The 27660-nt window shown below is 44.6% G+C and overlaps 1 protein-coding gene across 3 annotated transcripts; it reads left to right on the top strand.

Annotated features, from left to right (window-relative positions):
- Positions 1-4554: 4554 nt before the first annotated feature.
- On the top strand, positions 4555-27354 carry PLP1 (proteolipid protein 1). 3 transcript variants are annotated; one of them, XM_082610516.1, is made up of 8 exons: positions 4555-4672; positions 11985-12131; positions 20329-20515; positions 21270-21426; positions 22610-22778; positions 23222-23295; positions 24083-24148; positions 27019-27354. In XM_082610516.1, exons 2-8 carry the CDS (start codon positions 12128-12130, stop codon positions 27109-27111), a joined length of 750 nt encoding a protein of 249 aa, XP_082466642.1. In that variant the 5' UTR covers positions 4555-4672; positions 11985-12127; the 3' UTR covers positions 27112-27354. The 3 variants fall into 3 exon arrangements, with proteins under 3 accessions (XP_082466642.1, XP_082466644.1, XP_082466643.1); XM_082610518.1 differs by lacking the exon at positions 27019-27354 and adding an exon at positions 25244-26510; XM_082610517.1 differs by lacking the exon at positions 4555-4672 and adding an exon at positions 10170-10271.
- The last annotated feature ends 306 nt before the right edge of the window (positions 27355-27660 follow it).

Consider the following 27660-nt stretch of genomic DNA (forward strand, 5'->3'; position numbering starts at 1 on the left):
GATTTTTTGATGATGGCCATTCTGACCAGTGTGAGGTGATACCTCATTGTAGTTTTGATTTGCATTTCTCTAATAATTAGTGATGTTGAGCATCTTTTCAAGTGTTTGTTGGCCATCTGTATGTATTACAGCTTCTTTAAAAAGCAAAGTAATATCCATTATCTTTTATACATCTATTTCTCTGTAATTACTGTACCAAGTATAACTAACCATTTATATTTTCTTATCTTTAATCAAAGTAGTGAACTTTTCTTTCCTGAAACATGAGAGAAAACTACAGAACATAAAATAAAAAGTTGTTTAGCTATGTTTGTCTCCATGAACAATTATTTCATATTTTAACAGTTTTAGAAGGCAAAAAAATGTACAAAATAGCATCCAAAACTTTTGTATATTTTGTTAGTTGATTGCCATTAAAAATAAGAATATAACTATATTTGTATCTTTTTTTTTCTTTTTGGAACTGTCCAGACAGCCAAAGATTATTTACAATGAACTTGGGTCTAAGGTTTTAAAATTAGCTAAGTATCTGGAAATTACAACTTAGCTAACACACTGAATTCTTTCAATATACAGCATTTTAAGAATTTCACAAACAAAGTTTTGAGAAGATTTTTTTTTATTCTGTTTAGTTGAGTACAATTTTATACATATAATTTTAATTTAAACAAGTTATGGAAACAATACTAACTTGTTTAACTTATAAAACCAATGTAGAAAATTTAAGAAGTTTGAATTATGACACATTTAAACCTGGTTTTGCATAAACCAAGATAGTGTGCTAAAGATATCAAATCATACCAAAATTCTTCTTTTATCTTGAAACTAAACCCTTTTCTTTTTTTTTTAACATCTTTATTAGAGTATAATTGCTTAACACAAAGTGGTGTGTCAGTTTCTGCTTTATAACAAAGTGAATCAGTTATACATATGCACATGTCCCCATATCTCTTCCCTCCCTCCCACCCTCCCTATCCCACTCCTCTAGGTAGTCACAAAACACCGAGCTGATCTCCATGTGCTATGCGGATGCATCCCAGTAGCTATCAGTTTTACACTTGGTAGTGTATATATATGTCCATGCCACTCTCTCACCTTAAACCTTCTTCTTTTTTTAAAGCAATTAACATTTTTTTTCTTTTTTAAAAATTAATTAATTTATTTTTTGGCTGCATTGGGCCTTCTTTGCTGCACACGGGCTTTAGTTGCAGCAAGCGGGGGCTTTGTTGCAGTGTGCGGGCTTCTAATTTTGGTGGATTCTCTTGTTGCGGAGCATGGACTTTAGGCGCCCAGACTTCAGTAGTTGTGGCGCGTGGGCTCAGTAGTTGTGGTGCATGGGCTTAGTTGCTCTGCAGCGTATGGGATCTTCCCGGATCAGGGTTCGAACCTGTCTCCCCTGCATTGGTAGGCAGATTCTTAACCACTGTGCCACCAGGGAAGTCCCTAAAGCCTCTTCTTATTTTCTTATAGCTATAGCAACAAGGCTATTATGCTTTTCAGTGCACACAGAAAGTAAGATGGTTTAATAAATTAAAATTTTCTTTTAGACAAATTTGAGTTTATTTGGACTAAATATTCCTAGAGTGTATGCAAGACAACTAAATTGTTTTGTGATAAAATTAATATTTAAAGTTTCACAAGACAGGAAAAAGACAGTGGAACAGAAAAAAATATGAGAGGGTCAAATGTATAATGATCAACTGTAAAGGGCTAGTTATGTTTCCTCTGCAAGGAAAAGGAAGAAAGTTCACACGTAGAAATACAGATTTTGAGGTATACACACAAAAAAGAGAGTACGTCTAGCTGGTTTTGACATAACATGGGCCCTTGATAAGTTTATCAAGCTGTATAATTAAAAACCCAGCATTTTTTAATCTTCCAAATATGGAAACCAAGGAGGTGATATTTCCTACGTTAAACAAACTGATCTCTCTTTTAGACAAAGAAGACAATCTCCTCCATAGGGTTTCTTTTACTTTTTGCTCTAAAGTACCTCTCCGGCTTATGTCCAAAGCTCCCCAAAGGGACCACTGCAATTTTAAATCGTCCCTGGTGAAATTGTGCCAGTTAGGGGGCTAAGTGCACAAATTAGCATTATGGGGGGAAAGCATGAAGGAAGAGGTGTTTAGCCTGGAAGTGGTGCATTTTTAGACTGAGAAAACCCCATGAGAACTCAACCATCTGTAAAGATGGTGGTGGTGAACTTTGTGCATCCAGAATTTGGCCAAAGGCCAATCACCACCAATGAGGGGTCAGACGAAAGCCCCTGATTCTGGGTAGATGAAACTAAAGGAAGCAGGTCTCAGGGACACAAAGACAAGATTGAGAAATCTCTATAAGGCTTTGAAATGATAAACTGAGATAAAGTTTGTCAGAAGGACAATGGTCTGAGAAGACCTGAACTCCTCAGTCCCTGGGGCCAGCTCAAGGACAAGTTTATTGAATCTATACTGTCCTCTCCCTATAGATTGTTCCTCTTATAAACAAACAACATTAAAGACACTTAGATAAGCAGAGAGACTATAGGAGCATGTGTTAGAAGGCTAGAAAACAATTTTACCAGGGAACAATACAAATCCGAACAGATAACCAAAAATACCCCAAGGGATCTCATTCTTAGAAAAGCAAGATAAACCCAAAACTATCAGACTGCAATTCAGTGCGAACTTATCTCCCAGATATGGGCAGGCTGGCACCTCAAACAGGCAGACAGGAGTCTCAGATGCAGGCACTATTACTAAGTGGAACATCTGGGTCCAAGGCAGTGAGGGCTTCAGCTGAGTGTTGGTGAACCCCTGTTTCTGTCAGTGTCCTCCAGCCAAAGACCACCAGGAGCACACCTGGGGTTGAACAAGTTGGACTTATTGCTCTTTGCCTCTAGGGAAAACGCACACCTTGGGGGACAGTGGGGTCTTGGGGTGTCTCCCTTTGCTGCAACGGGCAATAAACCCAACTCGAACAAAGCCAGGTGTATTCCTGGTGACCTTTTGCTGGAGGGCATTGACAACACATGAAGCCAGAGGGCTCCACCTTTGCCTTCCGCCATTTACTAGCTGTGTGACCTTGGGCAAGTTATGTGAGTTCTCTGATACTCAGTTTTCTTGTCTGTAAATTGGACATTGTGACAGTATCCACTTCTTTGGGCTGCTGTAAGACCTGGTAGTAAAATTTGTTTGAAAAAAAACAAAAATGTGGGGAATTCCCTGACGGTCCAGTGTTCGGGGACTCCACACTTCCACTGCTGGGGCCAGGGGTTCGATCCCTGGTTGGGGAGCTGGGGTCCTGCAGGCCGCATGGCTGCGGCCAGAAAACCAAACCAAAACAAAAACCCCCCATAAAGGTATGATAGCTAGGTCATGTCTGAAGCTATTCCTAGGCTAAACAACTCAGGGATCCAGTGGCCTAGTGAATCTGCATGCCTGTGATTTTGCTGTAGACAAGGAGTGCTGCTTTGCTGACTCTGGAGCTGGTCTGAGGGAAAGGCTTATAGGCTGCAGTGGGCATTTCCCCTCAGTCAGAGAACCCTCCACATGAGAGCAATTTCTCTAACCCCCATCCCTGACATATTCTCTAATTGTCTGTAGTACACAATTTAGCAACATCCTTGGGTAATGGGAAGAACACCAGACTTAGAAGTGCGTTTGAATCCTAGCTCTTCCAGTGCAAGCTGTGGGCTTCAGATGCCTGAGTTTGCTCATGTGTAAAATGGGTATAACAACCCTACCTCGTATGCTGTGAGATTAACAGGGATTACGTTTGTGCAAGAGGGGTAGGGTGATAAATTAGTTGACATAAAGTTTTCTCCTAAGAAGGGTACAGTCCTTTTTAAGAAAATACTCAGATATGCCAGTTTCGGGGAAGGAGGAGCTCTGATGGAAAGGACTGGAAGATAACACATAAGTAGCTAAATTGCTTTTCATAAGAAATAAACATGAACTTGGGGTGGAAGAGAAGAAAAAAGAGGAAATGAGAGAAGGGAGAAAGGAGCAAGAGTGGATGCATGGCAGGAGGATGGAGTTTGCAGAGAAATTCCAAGTAGCAATGTAGCCGAGGACTTTTAAATACAGGAATGTCTAGTCATCAACTTTTAATTGTTTGTGTTGCTACAGCATATGCCCCTCCATCCACCCAAACGTCGCTAAATTCTGTTACTTGCACAAATTCTTTATGTGAGTGGTTTTTACAGAAATCCAGGAAGAAAAGCAGCATTCTCAATCTGGTGTGACAAAAAATAGAAAGCAGGGAGTGGCCATGGAAGATGAACTGGATGTGAATCAGAAGTTCATTAGGAGCCCAAATTCAGAACCAAATTTGGTCATGCGATTCTGAGCTCCCTTAGAATTCTCAGAAATCTTGGGGAAGACACTGGACCTCCCTGGCAAGGCATGGCATAGGGGCTAGAGCCAATTTTATCTGACTTTGAAAGGACAGGCTAAACCCTCTGTTTACATGCGCACATAGGGCAGGCCAAGTATAGGTAGATGCTCAATGTTAGTTGTGTCTGAGTCTCCATTTGGTTAATATCTCTAATATGTTTTCCAGATGAGCCTGTAAATCCCCTCAGGCAAGGGCTGTGTCCAGAAATCCTCCCATTACTCTGTATTCTCCTCAAACCCTGGCCAAGTGCTGGATACAGAATAAGCAGAGAAGAGAGAAGATCAACAGGAGAAAGGTCAGGCCCTAATTATTAACAAGAACTGCTATTATTACTGTTGTGCTGTGTCCTAAGCTGAGGTATGATGCAAACCCAATCTGGCTTGTTACAAAGCCCGAACCCCTAACCACTGCATTGTGGGGCCCGCCTCAGGGCCCATCACATCTTGCCTTGCCCCAGACGATCTTCCCTAGAGTCAGGCGTGGTTCGGGGGGCTGGTAAGGCTCACAAGATGAAGGAACTGGGGGCCAAAATGCAGAGTAGAAGGTGTGTCCATAGGGAACCGTGATTTCTTTTTTGACGTTTCCCTAGCAACCCCCCGGCTCCCTCCCCAGAAACCAGCTTGGCTTGCCGTGGAAGATTGCCCTGGCTTGTAGGGTTGCCAGATTTAGCAAATATAAATACAGGGCACCCAGTTAGATCTGACTTTCAGATAAACAATAAACACATTTTTTAGTATAAGTATATCCCAGACAGTAATTGGGAACATACTTATCCTAAACAATTTTTTTGTGGTTTATCTGAAATTCTAATTTAATTGGGTGTCGAGTATTTTATCTGGCAAGCTTACTTGCCTGGACATGATATTTCAGAGAGTAAAAGAATGGGGGGCTTTTAGAATTTACTCTTCAGTGCCTTCAGCATGGGGAAACCGACACAGGCTCTTTTGCACAGCCCTTGAGGGAACTGCTTCAAGGACTGTGCTTATGGCCCTGCTTGGGTGCGAGTGCTGGTGTAGGCTGACCAACTTGTCCCAGTTTGCCTGGCATTTACCTAGGTTTAGCATGGAAATTCCCACATCTCAGGAAACTTCTTGGTTCTTGGCAAACCAAGACAGTTGGTCATCCTAGTGAGGACCATACCTAGAGGAGCACGTGGCTGAACTGCTGGGTGAGTCTCAAATAGTCTCAATACTCCTCAGCATAGTTCCTCAGGTCCATTTAAAAGATGAAGGGGTTCCGGGGAAGTCTAGGAATCCTGGATCTGAAAGGCGTTGGTTCTAGAGATCATTCAAGTTCAGCCTCTGTCTGTTAAATGCTTATTAAACATTTTCAGAGATACTCTGTCACCTCCCCTAGTTATTATTATTATTGTTATTATTATTATACCATAGCGTAGGCACTGTGCTTACTATGTTCATTATCTTGTGTAATCTTCTCAATAACTCCACGAGGTCACTATTATTATTGTTCATTATTTGGAATGAAAAAATGGAGACCCACAGAGGTTGAATTGTCCCAAGTCACAGAGCTGGTATTTGGTAGAGCTGATATTCAAGCCCAGGTGTGTCTGACTTCAGAGTCTATGTTATTAGTCACTGTGCTCCGCTGCTCACAGAGAGCTCTGATCATCTGGAAGGCCCACTTGCTATCTTGCTAAAAATCCTTCATGCTGCAATTCTATCAACTTCCTTCTTGATTTATCAACAGAGAGAGGATGGCTACTCCCAGGAAACCCAGGACTAGCCACTCTCTCTAAACTCAGCTTTAACTGGGACAGCCAGCCCCACCCCAGCATTCCCCAGCCACCTCCATGTCCCCTTTTTGAGGAAATCTGAGGACAGTTGGGGAGCTCTTGCCCCAGAATGAAGAACCCTACTGGCTTTTTAGGCTTGTAGCTTAGGCTCAGTGGCTCTCTCTAAGGCCAGCTCCTTGGAGGGTGTCTCATGGGCTGAGAATTGAATAGAGCTTCTGTGGCTGGGCAGCAACAGTACAGCCAGGGTAGAGAGAACATACCAGTGAGGATTTGCTTTCCTTCCTGAAGGTTTCTGCTGCGGGGAGGGAGCAGAGGCTAAGGGAAGCTGCTGACACTCTATCCTTTGAAACCCTTCCAAGAACTGCTGGATTCAGCTTGTGGAAATAATTGCAGTGCTTTAGAAAATTTGAAGGATTTTCAAGGATAACCCAAGAAGCATGTAAAACCCTCTTTGGAGGGTCCTCCAGGGGAATTGCCTCTTAGACTTTATGGTTTGGGACTAATTGTGCTTAAAAAAAGAACCCAGTTCCCTCCAAGGGCCAGGGTGTCTACAGCCTAGGAAGGGGCAGGCCAGGATGGAGGAGTGCATTAACCCCTCCCTGCGCCCCTTGTGCCCCCTTGGCTGTCACAGACGATTCCACAGCAATCGAGTTCCTAGGCGGGGAATGGTTGGAGGGTGGGAGCTCCCCCAAGGCCCAGTGCCTGCCGCATCCTATTCAGTGGCAAGAGGAGCCCATGCTGGTGAGGAGAGCAACCACCCAGGATTCCTCCTGGGCTCAGCCCAGGGTGTGGGAGGAGGAGGGGGGAAAGCAATCCTCAGCCCTGTGGGGCATTTGCGGTAAGCTCTGGCCCCATGATTTGTGCTTACGTGGAGTATGCAGCTCTCAGCAGGGAGAACTGAGACTCCCCTTCTTCTCCGTCCTGGATGCCGGCACAGTTTCCCAAGGAAGGCACCCCAGCCTCGAGGGTAGACAATCCACTCCATAGGAGCATGGCTTTGCGTTGAGGTATTGTCCACAGCCCAGAGCGACTCCTTTGAATCAGGCAAGCAGCCAGGGCTGAAGGGCTTGGCCTGGCTTCTCTGAAGGGACAGCAAACTTTGATGATGATGACGATGATTCGGATGATGATGGAGGGAGCAGAATCATATCACTAAAAAGGCAGTCCTGGGCAGCAGCTTTGAAAGGGAGGCTTGAGCAGCTGCCTGAGCGGGTCCCTTCAGTGGCAGACGTAGCCCTCACTGTTCGTGGGGTCAGCAGAGGGGCGAGGAGGGGCCTTGTTTCCCTGGAAGGTGGAGGAACCGGCCTCTTGTGCTGAGGACCTTTCTTGCATTCAAGGGCTCATGTCTTCTCCTCCCACGGGGAGCAGGACAAGAGCAACCCCTCTTCCCCATCCAGCTGTGCCTCAGGAGGGGTTCCTGGGAGTTCTCTCCTGCGGCTGGAGGTCAGTGTCTCGGAAACGCAGGTAAAGAAGGGTGTGGGTGGCACGGGGGCTGGCCTGTCTGCCACAGTGAGGACTTCTCTCCCGTGATTCACTAGCATCAGTGGCGCAGACTCAAGGGACCCACAGGCTGCCGTCCCTCAATCTGCCTGAAGCAGTTTTCGAATGAGATTTTCACTAGAAAAACCAAGGCATTGCGTATAATTACAATTGTCCCTTGGTATCCGCAGAGGATTGGTTCCAGGACTGGTGCAGATACCAAAATCTGCGGATGCTCAAGTCCCACAGTCAACCCTCAGGCATCATGACATTTCACCTCTAAATATTTCTCTATGCAACTCTAACTGATAAAAGAGCCTTTTTGAAAACATAATGACCGTGCTATTATTACACCTAACAAATATAAGGAAGTCCTTAGTATTATCTAATCTCCAGTGACTGATTTTGAGTCCCACTGATCTACAGATTGCACGTAACTTGCCCTGCCTGGAGTTGAACGTGGACACCCTGCTTAGCCCGAGAAGTACAAAGGGCTGGAGACTTGGGCCACAGCAGCCTGAAACCTGTCCATGCTCCCCCGGCTGTTCTTGTTCAGGCCAGAGGCTCTCTGTGCAAACATTCTTTTAGAGCACAACAATCTTCCAAGCAATTTCGAAGCAATGAGAGTCTGGAGAGGTGCATTCTCTAGAGGTGGCTCTGTCCCCTGCCTGCTGGGTGGCATTGGGAGAGCTGCCTCTGTACCCCATCAGCAAACTAGAACAAATAACATTGGTCCTCAGAAGTTAGGTGAGTATTTGACAGCCAAGGATAGTAGTATTATTTCTGCTGTGCTCAGAGATTGTATCAAACATACGGCCCCTCCGCAGGGACCACTGTGCCAAGACTGGCCGAGTTTTCATTTTGGTGAAGGTGGATTATGTGGACAACTTATTTCTCCACGTTGCTAGTAGGTATTTGGTGCTCCCCAGACACTCCTTCCCTGAGCTTATTCATCTGATTATTCTGGCTTCCAGACTACCCTTCACTCTATCCCTAAGCCATGGGCATCTCCTCATCACAAATACACATCCAACTCACCCCATTCATCCTTGCACTGCTCTCTGAATCTTCCTCCCACCCCATGCCAGCTCAAAGTATGTGACATCTCTGGCCCTCAGCCCTCAGTTCTCTTGGCCAGAAAGGCAAAGCCACCAATCGGCATGAAATTGGGTGTGGAAAGTTCTAGCTCAAGTGCCTAGGAAATAATATATTGTCTGCCAGCCAGCCCTCTGGGCCAGGGCTAGAAAAGCTGTAAGAATAAGCCACTTGCCTTCTTAAATTTGATCTGAGAGGACATTATCTTGGGGAGGAGAAGAAAAGCCTCAGCTCCGCAGCCCCAGTGTTAGCAGGTGACCTCAGGTACTGTGCCTTCTCTGTTTCCCTTTACAGTCTTTTTTGAGCACATGGAGAAGTGGCCTGCCAGATTGGGCACTTGAGCCCTTATTTACTTTCCTGGTAGAAATTCACTGGAATTCCCTGAATTTCAGAGTTCAGTCTATATAATGGAGCAAAGAGAACCCACTTGCCCAGTGGCCTTCAAGAATCTGGTAATATGGGATCACACAGCAGAGGGGGGGGGTAATATCCAAACGTTTTGGAGTTATTTGCAAGAAAGCTGCACAACCAAAGCAAGCTATGATCAAGGGGGCCCAGATTCTCTGAGGTACCATCAGAATTACATTAAGCATACTGTTTACTAGTTTCATACAATCCTGTATTGTTCGCACAGGCACCCAGTGCAGGCAGCAGGCTGACACCAAGAAGGCTGGCAGTGCCCTCTTGAGGAAGCCCTGGGTACTGCCGGGGACCCAGCTGGACTCTGGAGAACATTTGCCAAGGGCAGCCAGCAGAACCATTGGAGGCAGAATCACAGAAATAGGTGGGGTTGGATAGATTTTTTAAAAAGCCCCCTTGGGGACCTAGAAAAAAGCCCTATGAGGGCTGTGGGAAAGGCTCAGGAAAGGGTGATAAGTGGGTGCTGAGGCAGAGTGTCAGGCCCTACAGAGCCACTGTAACACAGTAGATCCTGGGGAGCTGGGAACCCTAAGGCACCAGGGACAGTGAACATGACACAGTCACCTGGCTGAGCCCCTTTGCCACCCCAGGCATAAGAACAAGGTGCAGACAGGAAGACATGCTCCATCAAGGACTGTGGCGAGAGAAAAAGAAAGAGAGAGAGAGAGAAGCAGAGACAGAGATGGAAAAACAGAGACACAGAGAGATTGGGACTTGGGGAGAAGACAAAATGAATAGTATGGCAAGAGAGTTGGAGGAAAAGAGAAGAGAAATGTGGGGGGAATATGGTTGAAAAATTGGTATCTGTGAATTTACTGGAAACACATCTTTTCTTCCAAGTAGCTTCGCAGTCCCCAGAGTTGCTGCTGGGAATCCAGGGGCAGATTTGTGAGAAGCTCAGCCTGAGAGATTTCCCCTGCATATGGAGCTGTCTCATCTATTCGAGCTGTGAAAAACCATCTCTCTCATCCCCTAAATCAGAACCCCCGAAATTTGCACTCAGTTTCTTCTGCCATCTGAGAAGCTGAGGGCACACATTTGGCCCATTTGACTTCTTGCTTTTGGTCCCCCCTCTCCTCCAGGGCCATTCTCACAACAACCATCCAGAAGTTAATTGTTGGCACAATCCTACAACTCAGCTTCCTCAGTAAGTGGAGTCTGTGGCTGGAGAACAGGGCTGGTGAGGTCAGGGATCCTGGGACCCTCTACCATCAGTTGTATGGTCTTAGTCTGGCCTGCTCCAGAAAGCTACTATTATACGGTTCTGCCAAAGGGGCAGTGTTTACAGGGATCCTTTCTCCTTGGGGCTGGTATAAGAGCAGAGGATATAGAGTTCTAGGACTCTGGACAAGCCTCAACTACTGCAGGACTCAGGAACCGAGGGGACCCACAAGGGCATCTGCAGAAGATTCACCCATTTCCTAACAGAAGAGCCCAAGCCAGAAACGTGACCAAGGTCACAACGCAAAGAGAAAACTGTAAGACACAATTTTGCCTCTCTCCCCACCATAGGAAGATTCTAGACTCTGCTCAGTATCTCCTTCCTCTCCTCTCTTACCCCAAGGCAAAGCCATGGGGAAAATTAGGGAGGGGGCATCCCTTACTTCCCTGGAGTCTTAATGGTACTCTTCCAGTTATATGCCAACCAGTCTCCTTATAGGCTGTCCATGGGAAGATGTGGGCCTCAAGGTCAAGAGAGTCGTGTCTCTCTGAGACTCCTGAAGGGATAGGGAACACAAACAAGGAGCTAGGTAGACACTGGTTAAGATTCAGTTCTTCTAGAAAACCTTCCATAGGCTAATCCCACCCAGTCCTGGGCACTCAAATACCTTCATAGTCTTTAGAAATAAATATTATTAGGTTTAGTATATTATTCCGTGGTTTTTTCTACTTGGCTATTTTTTCTTAGTGTTTCTCTGAGGAAAGAACTCTATTACTTTCCCCTTCCCTCCATCCTCACTGGCACCCATGGCTTCACCTCAACCCACTCCCTGCCTCTCACCAGCCTGGGTTCAGCTCCCTGATGACACTACTCTCAGGGTGGGATATTGACTACCTAATTCCCAGATTGTGTTCTCGTGTCAAAGTCAATTACCTTCCATGGAAATCACTCACATCCCTAACTCTGACCTTTTCTTTAGCCTATTCTGTGAACCTGCACAACAGGTCTTGTCCCGTCCCTGGATCTCTGTTATCCTGTCTATAAAAATGATTACAATTCTAGTTTTCTCCAGCTTGGTCACAATCTGTTCGTGGAATCAACAGCTTGTGTTTTCTCCTCATTCAGTTGAAACTAAGAAGGATTTGGAGGAAATTATTTTAAAAGACAATTTTTCTTCTCTCTTGTGTTTCTGGAGCTGGGATGGCAGGGAAGGAGCGCTTATTTTCCAAATGGTGGGGGGGAGAGTAAAGGTGGATAGGGTCAAGGGCAGCTAGGAGTGAGGGGTGGGATTGGGGCAGAGTTGGAAGGACTGGGAGATGGCATCTAGGTTTTTGACCCTGACTGCCTCACCAGGGCTACCACCTTCCTGGCTTCTGACACTTGTGCTACCACATCCCACACCAAATAGATCCAAGGATCAGTTGGAGGCCTGCAGGACCTCTTTTTATTCCCCCCCACCAAACCACATTTCCAGATGTCTCTGCAGCAAAGTGAAATTCCACACAGGCAAGCCTTAGGGGGGAAAAAAAGAAAACAATGAGACAATTGGCAGTGAATAGCAGAAAGAAGATGGAGGCCTTAGAGAAGGGAGTATCCCTGAGGAGGTGGGGACAAGGGGAGGAGAAGGGGAGGAGGAGGAAAGCGGGCCTGTCCCTTTAAGGGGGTTGGCTGTCAATCAGAAAGCCCTTTTCATTGCAGGAGAAGAGGACAAAGATACTCAGAGAGAAAAAGTAAAGGACCGAAGAAGGAGACTGGAGAGACCAAGATCCTTCCAGCTGAACAAAGTCAGCCGCAAAGCAGACTAGCCAGCAGGCTACAATTGGAATCAGAGTCCCAAAGACATGGGTGAGTTTCAAAAACTTTAGCATGGAAGATTCAAGCCAAAGCACAGGAATTTGCAAGAACTTTGCGGTTCGGGGTTTCTAATGGTTGAAATGAGTTGTGTTTTGGCACCTGTTTTCTTTTTAATTCCTTAGCACGCAATTAAATTAACTCCTTTGCTGTACTGAGAATGATGCTTTATTGTCAGAGAACTCCAGCAGCACGTGGAGAGTCCCACAGGTCCTTGGAGAGAGTACCCGGCAGGCTGGATGAGGTCATGTGTCCTCCTAGCCCCTCACTTCCCTCTACCTTCTCTTTTCCCCTGGTTCCCAGGCCCTGGTAATGGCCCAGTCAGCTGACATCCCTGGTTTTGTTAGAGGGAACTAATGTTGGCTGGCCCTCAGCTGTTCAAAATAACTGCTTGCTTGATACAAAATTTGGACCCTGCTGGGCATCAGAAGGAAACTGGGAGAGATGGGCTCAGGCTTGGCCATGGCTGAGGAGGCCAATCTCAGGTTCAGGAAATGAAAATAAAGTGCTCAATGGCTTTACCATAGGGAACGGATATGGGTAAGGGTGTGTGTGTGTGTGTGTTTGTATATGTGTGTGTGTGCATGCACATGTATGGGTGACCATATGTAGCAAATATTAAAGACTTAGCCTTCCTGAGGCCATGGCTCAAACTCTAAATCCTTGCTATGACAAGGAGGTTGATGGGACCTTAGGGCTCTTGCTGACTTGGTTGAGTACTGAGGGCTTCTCTGTAGAGAAGCTATGAGGTCTGGTCTCTGGTGGTGTCTACTCAGAGCAAGGTGTGCGGAGCACAAGGATCTTTGTCCATGCAGGATGCCACAGAAACATGTAGACATTGCTCACATTTGGCAAAACAAGAGCAGCAGCTTGAATACATCCTAAATGAAATGAGAATCAATTGTCCTGAGTATTCACCATCAAATGTAATACTCAGAAGGCTCCAACAACATCCATGGAGATAGGTTTTCAATTATACTAAGCTGGTGTCAGACTTTAGGTTGTTTCATCCTGAAACACTGAGAGAGCTTTATGAAGCATGTATTCAGGCAGGATAATTAAGAGGGCAGAGAACTGGACTAGAAGTTAACACAACCAGGTTTGAATCCCAGATCTGCCACTTATGAACTTCGTGACGTTGGGTAGGTTGCTGTGAATTATCACTTCATCATCTGGAAAATGGGGATAACAATAACTGCTTTGTCTACTTTCAGGGTTATAAAAATCAAATAATAACGATGTGGTAGTCCTTTGAAAATAGGCAAGCTCTACAACAATTGTAAATAATAATAATACCAATTATTATACAATAATGCATGTACAGGCTGACTCTTCTTTCTAAAGTGTTTGGGCTTCCTTTGTATGTACTCTGTGCACTTGGGTCAGAATCATTTGTCCAATTCAGTGTGGCCACGTGAGAAGTGAATGTTGGAGGAACTCAATTCCTGCCCTAGGTAACATCAAGAACCCTACCTAATGTCAAGGCAGCTGATGGGGTAGCTTGTGAATTAAAAAAAGGAGAGGGAGTAAAGAAGGATGCTGAATATTACTTCCTTAGGGGATGAAAGCCCTGAGGAAAAGGCAGGAACAAATAAGGTGACCATAGGGATAGTTTCCTGTTATGGAGGCTGGATGATTTCCTTCAGGGGAGATTACCATAGTGAGGGCACAGTAGAGGTTGTGTATTGGATCCCAGATCCTGGGGGTGGGCCATACTTGGGCCAGGTGCACATGATGGAGTAGCCATTGAGTTCTCAGTTATTCAATGACAAAGTATCTCAAATACATTGTAAATAATAGACCATCTCCAGCAAGGTACTGAACTGCTACTACTTCTGACATGGAGTGTGTTGCTGTTTAACTATTGTAGTAGACAAATTATATCGTGGAATCTGGGATTGGAAGGAATTTAAGAAGCTGTCTGAGCTAATTCTCAATGCAGGATTCCCTTCTACAACAGCCAATTAAGCATTCCTACAGCTTCTTCTTAATCACCCCCAGGAACAGGGAGCTCACTACCTCAACCATACAGAATCCAGTTGGATTGGAAGTGAAGAGGAACAGGGAATTCAGCAGTGTCCACACAAAAGGTTTACGGGGGAAATGATAGTTCATTAAAACTTGTCCTGACTTGGGAGAGGGATGTTCCAAATGAGCCTTTGGGATAACAATGGAACCGGAAAAGAGCCAAAGAGCAGTAGCTGATTATTCTCTGCTTAGTAACACAATGCCATTACTGAACTGCAAAACATTGGCTCCTGCAAAGCCTGATGTCTGAGAACAGTGGCTGTTACCCCGGTAACCAGACTGTGATGCTTCCCTTCAAAGGTGGCTGTTTGCCGAGCAGAGTAGTTTTGGCTGGCTCAGAGTAAGTGAGTGTAGCCTAGGCAAACAGTGTGGAGGCAGAGCAGGGGTCCAGATTTTTATAAAATGCCTGAAGACTATCTGAATCCCATCACGATGGCAAGAATGCTGCAAGAATGCCAGGAGCTAAAAAGAAAGCAGATTCAAACCAGCACATTCACTTACTTTTCCTAGAGACACTGACCAGAATGATCATAGGTAGCCTTCCTCACCCCACTTCTCACCTTGGCCCTGCAGAGCCAGAGGCGCTCTTGGAGAGCCAGGCAGATTGAAAGGTCTGCTCTGCTTCGAGGACCTTTTGCTCTGGTTCTGTGCTAGGAAAGCCAACAATTTACTCAATAGCCTGACAACTAGAACTATGCTCTCAAATCTCTCTGAGTAGTAACAAGGCCCAAGAAACCCCTGGGAAATGGGTGGGAGGGGAAATATAGTCTCCAAACCTATGAAGGGAGAACCCCAGCCAGTGGCATCTTTTTCCCTTGTTACCTTTTTGTGTATTAACTTAAATCCTTGAAAACCATCCCCAGGATTCCTGGTGCTGAAAGAAAGCAACAGTAGAAATGCCCTCCTTGCCCACAGAACTTCAGGTCCAGAGAACATCAAGTCAGGGCAGTGACCTGATCAGGAAGGGTCACAGCAGCCATGGGAGGTGAACAGAGTAGCTTTCCCTTCCTTTCCCACTGTCAGGGCCTGCCCAGTGTCAAACTCACAGCAAAAGCTCAGCAAGTACTGATTGATTAATTCCTCCTTGGTTATTTTTAAATGGTCCTAAAGTTGATCATTCAGTTCCGCACTGGCCTCTGAGCTTTCTGCCAGACAGGGCTCTGGAAAGAAGTCAGTGACATCCCGAGGAAGAGAACAAGGTTCCCTAGATCAGCTTCACACTGTAACCAAGGGGAGAGGAGGAAACAGTGGGAGTCTAACCTAAGGAATAAGGTATGGAAACTGTTGTCTCTCAGCTTAGTGCCAGATGCTTCTCTTTAACCTTTCCAGAAGTGGGCAAGGCAAAGACAATGTGTCAGAGATAGAGTTTAACAATCCAGCCTCTACCACAGTCTCCCAATGTTTGGGTATAAATTGGCATACATGTGTGCACATGTGTATCCATGCATGCATGCCTGTATGTGTGTGTTTGGGGAGGAGTAGGGAATATAGGAAACATGGTGGTCCAGATGCTGTTGCCATGGCAATAATAATACCTGTTCAAGGAGGAGCCTGAGATTCCTTTTATATTCGACTCTGCATGACTTGACTATCTAACAAGCTTGGATACCCATGCCTCAGGGGCTACAGAGCCCCTTTCCAGTGCTTGAATGTGGTATAAGTGCTGATTTCATGTAGGAAAGACAAGATTATAGGCAGGGCTTTGTCTGGCCAGGATAAGGCCAGAAGCAAAAGTCTTTGTCTCTGGCACCTCCTGTGGATTGTTGTTTTACTCCTAGAACCCACCCACTCATCCCCATCTATCCCCAGTACCAGTCACGGCTGCTCTAGCATCTTGGTCCTGTCAACTGTGATAGGTCCTGATCAAGGGAGCCTCTGTTCATGGGGTGAGGTTAAGGGGTGGGTTCTGGTAGGAGGGTAAGACTTTAGCTCAGATTAGAGACTTAGGGAGATGGGGCCAGTTTTTCACTCAATGAGCCTGCCTGTTGTTTAGCTCTATTGTATAGGGTTCTTCTATCTCTCCCTTTGTCAGCTGGATTCAAGGGATAGGCTGGGAATTGTGCAAGGCACAATTGGTCTCTTTCTACCATCCCTTTCCATGAAAGCCCTTCCTTTCCTCCCTTTGATGGGTTCCCAGATTCACACTAAATTTCCATCATGGAGCTCGTCCTTGAGGCGTGCCCAGGGCATGGGAAAGGAGGGAGGGCTTGGGAGCTTCTGGCTCCTGCTTAAAGAGACAGCATCAGGATCAATCCTCTCCCTTGGATAGAGGAATCTGGATGAGTCACAGCAGTCCCGTTGATCCTTGTCAGACTCCTGTGAAGAGCATTAATGAGAAGGGCTTGAAGTTCTATCGCAGATTGATTAGACTAGTTTGGGGAGTTCACAGATATATCTAGCCAACACTGAATATCTCCCCTTTACTTACATTTTGCCCACAGGACTTGGTTATACATATTTTAACACTAGATTATAGGCAGCTTTGGTTTTTGATTCACAGACATGTTTGTTTTCCCCAATAAGACTGAAAGGTCTTTGAAGAAAGGGACTGGGCCTTATAATTCCCTTTTGTTTCCCATAGTGTCTAGGTTACTGCTAATATGCTTGATAATTGTACCGAATCCAGTGAACAGAAATGAAAGGAAAACACTGGGGAAGGTTATTATTTTTCTTTATCACCTCTCAACAAAGTCAGGTGGTTTAATCCAATTCTGTTGCACTGGGTAATATTATTGCTATATAGTTCTTTTATGCCAACTCCACCATGTTGCAGTCTATACTTAGCCTGGAATTGTGAGAATGTCCTTGCAAGAGCCAAGGAACTTCTTCAGAATCCCTCACAGCCTTCCTGAATCAAACTGATATCTTTTCAACCATGAAGACTTCTGAAATGGAAACCCTCTGACTTTAGGTTCACACATTCCCAAATCAAAGGGAACCCAATGGACCTTTCTCAGAATGTTCTGATTGTCAACTACTTTGATGACACAATTTCTTGCATGTTCTGAGTTTTTCCCAGTTGGAATACAAACTGTGATTTTTTGCTTGGACTGACTGACTGACTGAGATCCCTCACTTCTGCTGAACTTAAATGCCCCCAGAACAAACATTTCATTTCAATGTGAAGAGGTGGACACCTGATGCTTATGCTGATATTGTTGAACTGTTTATAGCTGAGGAGTGATAGATTTATCCAGGGCCATTTATTTCCAACTCCATATTAGAGACTCATTAAAGCCTATGTCCTTTTGTACCTTGCTTCGAATGACAATGGAGCAGAAAAGGGGGTGCTAAGTTATTTGGCTCTAAGAAAATGGAGGAAAAATGGATGTAAGAAGAAAGAATATCAGTTGATGATTCAGAGTTGCTCCCATGGCTTAGCCCTTTATCACCCAATAAGAACACTATATGTGATACTCTCTGGTTATTTGGATGGTGGTTGAGGGATCAGACAGACTAAATCGGCTATTTTCCTCATCTTTACAACCCTGGAGGGGGCATCAGCTAAAACTTAGAGTGGAATTCTCTGTTTGGTTAGCAAGAGTTCAAGTTTCTCCATCCCTGCTCACACCTGCACCACCATTTTAGCCCCTTCCAGGGTGAGAAAGCTGGGGTGAGTGAGTGGGCACAAGACAGTCACTTGCTAGGGACGATGACTCTCATTACTCTGGGCTAAACAAACAGTTCTTCCATTGTTCCCTGGGTCTGATCCCCTCCCCACCCCCAGGCCTGCAGGCCCCTGCAGAATACCAATGAGGCTCCTGAGATCTCAGGGAAAAACAAGGCTTCTTTGTCCAGGGGAGCTATGGAGGGCTCTGTCCAAGCCTTGACCCTGTGCTGGGGAGAGAGGGAACAGTGGGGTCACTGACCTTCCCTTCCCCCACCCCCAGGCTTCAGAGACCTTCTTTACTAGAAGATTCTAAGAGTTTGGGGGTGGGGAAGAGTTGGATAGGCCTAGAAGGAAAATGGCAGCACTGTTTATTTCCAAACTTCTTTTCTTGACTTATAGGATGCATCTAGTATTTTGACCTGTTGAGAAAGAGGAAGATCAGTTTCTGAATGTTTCCTGAGCACAATGAGCAATTTCAACTGCTATGGTTTTCTCTCTGGTATATACATGTGTTTATGTGAACATTTGCATTCATGCATGTGCCCCCACCCTGGCACGTGTGCACGCACGCGCACACCCCCCGTGGGCCAGCTCTAATGAAGCACTGCTTCCCACAGAGGCCAAGTTTTCTGACAGCAGTGCTTCAGTTCTTAGAAAAGGGAGGAAATTCAGTTCTGTTGCAAACGTTACCTACTTATTTTGCTTGGCTTGGGCTTCTGAGTCTTGTCTCTGGTGTGACATACAAGAATCTTTGAGGATGCGGCTCTTTGAGCACCAAGGAAGGGCTGTCATTTTAGGGGACAGTGGGTAAGGGGACTCACTCATTCTGTGGCTCTGAGAACAGAGATAAATAAATGTCTCTGCCTCAACTTTCTCATGATAGAGATAATTTGGTCCTTCAAAATCTGTTCACATGGATGCAGTTCAGCCAGGCAAATCACCAGATGGTCAAGCACTCAGGTCTAAAAAGAAACTGTACTATTATTAAGAGGTTCAGGCAAAGGACTCCCCCTGTCCCTGGTACCCTGGAATAGACAAGCGAGCTTTGGATAAAATCCAAACCTAAAAATTAATACAATTTATTTTATTTGTGTAAGGAGTTCCAAAATGCTTTTCGAAAATAGCAGCTTCCCAGCACATTTGCTGATTATTTGTGTGTGTGTGTGTGTGTGTGTATACACACAAATATTTTATATATGTGTATAATACATATATACATAAAAATACAAAAATAATTCATATGCCATATCTATATGATATGTGGATAGATAAAATCAGTGTATATATAACTTTTTTTCTGAAGAGTTTAACACTTTCATTTCTTCCACCTTTTGGGGATCTGGCCAAGAGGCCAGAGGGAGCCATCCTTTTCCCATCTAGTCAGTCACCTACTGGATATTTTTAAAGTTTCACTTAAAAACACCTTAGAGCTAAGGGCTAGTACTTGGGGGCACAGCTGCTCTCAGAGCCTGTGACTTGCGTGCCTTTCCTGCTTCTCAGCAACACTGGCTTGGGGCCTGAGGTACCAGGTGTGGGGAATCTCAGGGACTCTTAGCACTTTAAGACACCTGTGTTCCCAGGCCCTGGTGTGTTTTGCCATTCCAGAAAGATGTTTCATGCTTTGTTGACTTTGTATAAAGTCTCTTTGTAGCTGTTTTGACAGAACTCCAGGGTAGGACTGAGGGTGGGGACATTGGCCAAACTGTAGTATTGGGGAACAAACCAGCCATGCAAAGTGTCCAAAAATCATTCAGCCTGCATTGTTTATTACTGAGAATAATAGTAATCCTCCCATTACCATTTCCCATCCTCTGCCAGTTCCCTACTTTCCTTTGGACTGCTCTTCACACATCCAGACTAAGAAGAATCAAGCATTCCGTGCAGCAAATACACACAACGTTCAGGAATACCCAGGAACATGCAATTTCCAAAGTTTTTCCACCTGGAATGCTGTTTAAGGCTCAAATGTTGTCTGACAATATCAGTATCTCTGGCCTGCAATCATCCCTTCCTGGAATTCTAAGGGCATTTACCCTTTATAACCATTTACTTGGCTGCCTGGAATTGTTAGGTGAAAATATTAGGTCTATCTAGCTCATTCTCCTCAGTAGACAAACAAGTCCCCTGTGGCAGAGTCTATGTCTTTACGCCTTCACACTCCACATAATACCTACAATGCTGGGCACATAGTAAGTACTCCATAAGAATTGATAAATGATGAAAACAAATCATAATGAGAAGAAAGGAGGGAATGATTGCATCATCTCTCTAGCTGGCTACCTAAATACCGATTGTTCAAAAACCCACGTACATTCTGGGAATTAAAGGTAAGGATTTATCTTCAAGAATGGAACAAAGTATAGTTTGGGGGGTCAATCTCACATTCTAAAAGTCTAAGGTTCTAGACTCTCCTGCTTTTGGCCTCTGGGGTGACACCTCCCACCCCCTACCATCCATGCATGTGAGCACAGAGCCTGGCTGGGCTGGTGGAGAGTGATGAGTGATGAGCTATCTATTGCCCATCCCTGACTGTTTACCCTCTTTTGTCCTCAGGCTTGTTAGAGTGCTGTGCGAGATGTCTCGTAGGGGCCCCCTTTGCTTCCCTGGTGGCCACTGGATTGTGTTTCTTTGGGGTGGCACTGTTCTGTGGCTGTGGACATGAAGCACTCACTGGCACAGAAAAGCTAATTGAGACCTATTTCTCCAAAAACTACCAGGACTATGAGTATCTCATCAATGTGTAAGTACCTAGTGTCCCCCACAAACCCTGTCTATCTTGGAGATACAGAACTCATCAGTACCTTAGTGACTAGCAGGGGATTGGTGTGGGGCCAGACAGGATTCCTGAGTCTTCCTTCTGTGTGCAGGTTCTACCTGTGCCACATCTGAAGCCCTAAATGTAGGGAAAGTGCCACATTCAGGGGGGGAGTTCTGCCTGCCTGCCAGCCCACTCCTAACCACACCCACCCCACCCTTTCTTTGTCCCACATGTTTTAATTTCTGCTAAGTAGGGTTAACATGGACAGAGTTGGAGCCTCTGAAGTGGTCCATATAAAGAACTCGGGGGAGGCACAATGATCAGACAGGGTGGGGCTGCTTCTCTTGGTTTACCACACTGCTTGAGTCCACTCAGGCACAGTACTAAGCCTCTCCTGTTCCTAGGGCAAGTTAGACTCCTCTTCTTTCATCCCTCTTCCTTCTTGCCTAGCTCCTCTCTACTCTCTCCTCTGAGGGAGCATCTCTGAAGGGTCAGGTCAAGGAGAGTAGTGCCCCGGTTCTTCAGGTTACAGGGTAAACCTGGTGTTGGAGAGGAGCATCTTCTTTTACTTCAATAAAGATAAGGTAGAAGCACAGAGGGAGAACCTAGTGATCCCTCTAAAGAATCCTTAGCCTTGTTTAAGTGCCCACTCAAGGGTCCAACTAACTTATGCAGCAAGGGAACTGGGTCCTCAATTTATTAGATTTTCTGGCTTTTTGTCTGTCTGTTAATGTAGGATCCATGCTTTCCAGTATGTCATCTATGGAACTGCCTCTTTCTTCTTCCTTTATGGGGCCCTCCTGCTGGCTGAGGGCTTCTACACCACCGGCGCAGTCAGGCAGATCTTTGGCGACTACAAGACCACCATCTGCGGCAAGGGCCTGAGTGCAACGGTAACAGGGGGCCAGAAGGGGAGGGGTTCCAGAGGCCAACATCAAGCTCATTCTTTGGAGCGGGTGTGTCATTGTTTGGGAAAATGGCTAGGACATCCCGACAAGGTGATCATCCTCAGGATTTTGTGGCAATAACAAGGGGTGGGGGACAACTGGGCGTGAGTCTGTGGCCTCACCCCCACCCAAGGCTGGGTCCTCTTTAGGGGCCTGGCTTTTGAGTGAGGACGTGATGGCTGCAGCCAAACGAGAAGGTCAGGAAGAACGTGGTGCCCAGCTGGCTTAGCCTCACTTTTTAAAAGTTCCCTAGAAAATTTCATCTCAAAAGGAAAAGCATGAGTTTCGTGGGATGCTTTGTTCAATCAGACCATTTCTAAGCCATCTGTTGGTACCCCTTTACTCCCCTCCTAGCTGGGACCACAACAAGAGTAGATCTGACTGCCCAAGAGTTTAAAATGCTACTCATGGGACTGAGATGTAGGTAGGTACCTGATCTGAGAGGGAGGGTGGATCATAGAAATTAAGTAATTGACTCCAAGATGAAATCCATAATATTCTGGGATCCTACATTGTTGGAGGCCCCAGAGGGAGCTAGTGTAGATCTGCATATTTAATGCTTTATCTTTGTCAGAGGGCTATCCATGCTTTCAGTGAGGTACACATTCGTTTCCAGCCTCTAGAGTTAAAGATCCTTTGGGGGCTGAACATCTGTGGGTTGTGGTGATGTCTTTTGTGGCTAGCAGTTGGCTTAGAAAGGTTTTGAGATTGGAAATTTAAATCTCCTATTGGCTTTGTTCAATAACTAGGGATCCAAAGTCCTTTGACAAAGAAAATTTTCTAAGCTCAGCCTAAGGCATTTAAATGGCACGACTTTCTTTCAAGATCTCTCTTGATTTCTTCACACCTTATCTGCCCAAACAATCTCCTGAAGCCTCTCTAACCCAGGGGTCCTCCTCACTCCAACCCCCACCCATTCCCCCCACCCTCTGTCATATTTGGGGCCACTTCTTTAGTAGATACTGCCAATGACATTTGGTAGAGGTGCCCTGCTTACTAATTTCATTTGGTGGAAATCCCTGGAACCTGGTTTCATGTCTGGTACATGCCATTCCAGGATCTCCTTGTTTATATTTCAATGTCTGCAGGCTGATGTTGACTTCTAACCACCCCATGTCAATTGTTTTAGTTTGTGGGCATCACCTATGCCCTGACCATTGTGTGGCTCCTGGTGTTTGCCTGCTCTGCTGTGCCTGTGTACATTTACTTCAACACTTGGACCACTTGCCAGTCTATTGCCTCCCCCAGCAAGACCTCTGCCAGTATAGGCAGTCTCTGTGCTGATGCCAGAATGTATGGTGAGTTAAGGTGGCTTGGCTCCCCTACCCCTTATAGAAGCACTATATATTTGGTTCTTAGGGTAAGGAAGGTGGTAATTATGGGGAAAAATAAAAATATGGATGCTTGGATCTAGTTTGTTAATCCTTCTCATTGAAACTGGAGTGGTTTCTTCCCTGAGAAGGGAACTTCTTGGAGGTCGTGGGAGTTTTTTTGGCTCTTTGCACTACTCTACCCAAGTTGACTGCTGTCCCCAACCCAGAGCAGCACATTTCAATAACAAAAAAAAAAAATTGCAACTGTTCAATACCACCTTCTATTTTTTGGGTAAATCTTTAGAAAAGATCCTGATTGTCAGTAGGACCCAACTTTTCAGCCAGGATGATTAAAGATGGAAGAAGTGCTCCAAATAGCCCCGTAACTCTGGGAAGCTTACCTTGGTTGATATTTGTGTCTTACATAGGTGTTCTCCCATGGAATGCTTTCCCTGGCAAGGTGTGTGGCTCCAACCTTCTGTCCATCTGCAAAACAGCTGAGGTGAGTGGGGCATTGGGTTATTTTACAATGGAATGGCTAGTAACATAAAATTTCTACCCAACTTTGATTTTAAGGACCACAATTTCTTTTTGCTGGATTTTGAGTTAGCAAATTGCCTTCTATAAAATATTGCCTGAGCCAATGAGCATACATGGTAAAATATCTATTTTCCTTAAAGTTGCAGAGAAAGCCTTCCATTCTAAGACTTCCTCCCTTAAAAGAGAAATTTGTAGCTCTAGGTAAAGGTAGAGCTTAATGGCAAAATCCCCCAAGTGAAAATTTTCATTCTTTTACTTAAAAACCTTATCAAGAAAATGGGTTGTGCCCAGACATACATAGGTTTTATAAAACACATTTAGTTCAGAACTTCTCAATCTCATTTGAAAAGAAAGTACATTTAAAAAGGGAAGCACTGTATTGAGAATGGATATTATACACAAATGAGGCAGGGGAATAAAAGTAAATCCTGAGGAAGAAGGCAGTAAACTATTTCTTTGAAAGCAAAATGTTTTGGGATTCTGGGCACAACCCAGGGGAACCAGTTGATTATTTGGGAAGACTATACTATTTTATGAGTATTCTGTGTTCTGGGTGCTATGGGGTCAGGTGCTATGGTGTACATTGAAGAATGGGAGGCCTACACTCAGGGATGTGACAATTTAGTTAGAGATGCCAAATTAACACACAGAAAGATATCAACACGTTCAGAAAGTTGCACTCGTGATCTGCAGCAGAGCCTATTTCAGCTGTTGCAAGACCCAGTTCTCCCTTTTGCATTTTCTTACAGTTCCAAATGACCTTCCACCTGTTTATTGCTGCGTTTGTGGGGGCCGCAGCCACACTGGTTTCCCTGGTGAGTTGTCTTTTAATGATCTTGGCAAATAAGTGGTCCTGGGATAGTTTGGGTACAGCTATGCTGAAAGGTGAAAAGAGGTAGATTCCTTCTAACCTTGACGTGCTGGAGAAAAGCTGCTGGGCAGAGACAGCAGAGTGTAGAGACTGTGGCCTTCTACTTTGGGTTGGCAAGGCAGAAAATTTTCAGAAATGAGATAAGAACAAGCAAAGTGGTGTGAGGAAGAGGAAAGAGATTCGTGGTCAAGAATAATAAGATAGAGCATTTACAGAGCATGTAACATTGCCAGGTGCTTTGCAGTCAGAAATTATAGTTAATTCTCAACACATTCCAGTCAGATCATTGACAAGAACACTGAAACCTTACTAAACATGATTTTTGGTAGCCTAGAATTCTATATACTGTAAATAGGAATCATCTTGGATGCTCTCCAAGGGATTTAGTTACTCTCCTGAAAATACTGGAAGGACCTCTTAACATTATTAGAATCGTTATTATGGATGGTGTTTCAGCGCAGTGTCAATGTAGTGCATTCATTGTTCAGAATAAGAACCCGGTGTAATGAAGGGTGAAGCAATTTATCTCCAGTCATTGAATAAGTGGTGATCAGCCAAGGATCAGCTTGTAGCACTCCTGGCCCCCACCGCTGAGGCTTTTCTACGGAGTCGAGTTGTTCCTCATCTTGTGAAATAAATGGATGCATTAAGCAGGGGAAGGCTGTGCTGCACGGTGTGGCTATGCATCTACAGCAAGCACCCTATGAATCCAGGTCGCTCAGACACATAAGATATGATGATGACAGAGCCCAGTTACTGTTCACTTTCCTGAGGAAAGCTCAGTGCTGGGCTGAGCAGAGGCGTGGAAAAATTCCTTGTTGAGTTGATTCTCTGGGCCTGGGCCACTGGAAGGAAATGTCTCAGAGAGGACTTCCAGTCAAGTATACAGGGCAAAAGCCTAGATATGCTGCTTTTTGCAGAACAGGAGTTTTTTCTTTATTTAACTATGATTTTATTTCTACCCTTCCTCGTTCCCAAAAGGACTGGAGGAGGGAGGCTTTTCTACTCTCACTCATATTCTCTCTTCTCTTACCTACAGCTCACCTTCATGATTGCTGCCACTTACAACTTTGCCGTCCTGAAACTCATGGGCCGAGGCACCAAGTTCTGATATCTTGTAGAAATTTTCCCTTCTCTAATAGCGAGGCTCTAACCACACAGCCTACAATGCTGCGTCTCCCATGTTAACTCTTTGCCTTTGCCACTGACTGGCCCTCTTCTTACTTGACGAGTGTAACAAGAAAGGAGAGTCTCGTGGTGATTAATGTCTCTCCGTGGACTCTCCCCTCTTACGTACCTCTTTTAGTCATTTTGCTTCATAGCTGGTTCCTGCTAGAAATGGGAAATGCTTAAGATGGTGACTCCCCAACTGCAAGTCACAAAGAAATGGAGGCTCAATTCAATTTTCAAGCATCTCCTGAGGACCAGGAAGTGTTTTCTTCTCAAGGGGCACTTCCACTGATGGAAACAAAGTGGAAAGAAAGATGCTCAGGTAGAGAAAAGGGATGTACCTGGCTCCCTTGCCATTTTGGGGGCCAAATATATTCTCGTTGGTGTACAAAACTGAGAACTCACTCCTGTCTCCCTATTACCATTGAAGATAGAAGAAAAAAAGAATGCTAGCAAAACAATAAGAGCATTTGCCCAAATCTACCTATTGCAGCTGGGAGAAGGGGGTCAAAGCAAGGATCTTTCGCCCATAGAAAGAGAGCACTGACCCCGATGGCAATGGACTATTTAAGCCCTAACTCAGCCAACCTTACTTATAGCATAAGGGAGCGTAGTGTCTGTGGAGACAAAGGGGGCACCTGGCCTTATACCTCGTTAGAGAAGAGAAACAAGGTGTTGTCAGCATTTTCTCACTCCCTTCTCCTTGATAACAGCTACCATGACAACCCTGTGGTTTCCAAGGAGCTGAGGATAGAGAGAAACTAGCTCATATGAAAAAAGACTGGCCAAAGGAGCAGCAGTTGCTAGAGGCTAACGGTGTAAACTGAGCCAGCCCTCTGGTAGACACAGGATAGATAACTCTCTGGATAGCATGTCTTCTTTCTGTTAATTAGTTGTGTACTTCGGCCTCTGTCATATCTTCACAATGGTGCTCTTTTCATGGGGTATTATCCATTCAGTCATAGCAGGTGATTTGAAGATCTTGATTTGTTTCAGAATGATGCACATTTCACATTTTTCAGTTTGTCTATCGCTTGTTTGGGGTTGTACCAGAAAGGTCTGGAGAATGATTCTTTGATTATGATTCTTTAACAAATGAAAATTGGACATTAAAAAAATGCAAATGATGTGTAAAATTGGCTAGTTCTTGTATCTCTTGGGATTTTCGACCAATTATTCCATCCTTTGCAGAAACAAATTTGGTGAATTTGAACCTCAATTTGAATAACCTATTTGATCGTTCTTTCTAGCTGGCGGGAGATGATTTGATTTAGCAATGTTACCTTGGTGTGTTAAAGAGTTAGGTTTAACATACAGGCTATTCTCTCCTGGTGCAGATTATATAACTGAATGCACCAGCCATCAGCTATTCAGTTGGTAAGCTTCCATGGAAAAGGAAAAGTGGAAAGAGTTTGAAATTCGAATAGCTCCCAGGTTTCAGTCTTCCCTTTCTGTGTTTGGGTTTTAACTTTGGGTTAAAAAATAAAAAGTTGATTTGTCTTTATTAAGGGAAAGATTTTATGGGTATGGCTGTAGGTGGCTCTGTTGCTGTAAAGAGTCGTTTTGTTTTCTCCCCCAAAGTGGTTTCAACAACGTTTAAGGAGATGTAAGGTTTACAAAAAGACACTTGATATTTGCTTTCAGAACAGTATACAAGACAAGCTTCCAGGCTGCATAGAGGGAGCAGATGGAAAAGGTTCTGTAAGAAACCAATCAAGATCAAGGAAAGTGAAGTAACCCATACCTTGTGTTTTGTTTTGATTTAATAACATAACAAATAACCAACCCTTCCCTGAAAACCTCCCATGCATACATACACACATATACACACATGAAGAGAGTTAATCAACTGAAAGTGTTTCCTTCATTTCTGATATAGAATTCCATTTTTAACACACATAAAGGATAAACTTTTAGAAGCTTATCTTACAAAATGTATTTTATAAAATTAAAGAAAATAAAATTAAGAATGTTCTCAAACACTGTGTCTTTTGATTGAATTGTTCTGTTTAACCCTACAATAGCAACTCAAAATAATTGTACCTTTATTGTGCTTTGTTTAAGGAGCTTATTTATTTTTTAGGTCATACAAGTCATTCCCACAACAATTTTCTGAAATAAGTAGATAAATCACTTCTATTTTTATAGCTGGAGACACTAAGAAATAGAGGCAAATAAAGTACCTGAAGAAATCCAATAATGCAATAAATACCTATCTGAGCTTGGGCTAGAACTCAACTCAGGTCTTGCTACCAACTCATTGCATTTTAAGGTTTCTTTTCTCTT

This window comes from Mesoplodon mirus, assembly GCF_964341445.2.
Source record: "Mesoplodon mirus genome assembly, chromosome: X".
In the NCBI taxonomy this organism is placed as follows: domain Eukaryota; kingdom Metazoa; phylum Chordata; class Mammalia; order Artiodactyla; family Ziphiidae; genus Mesoplodon; species Mesoplodon mirus.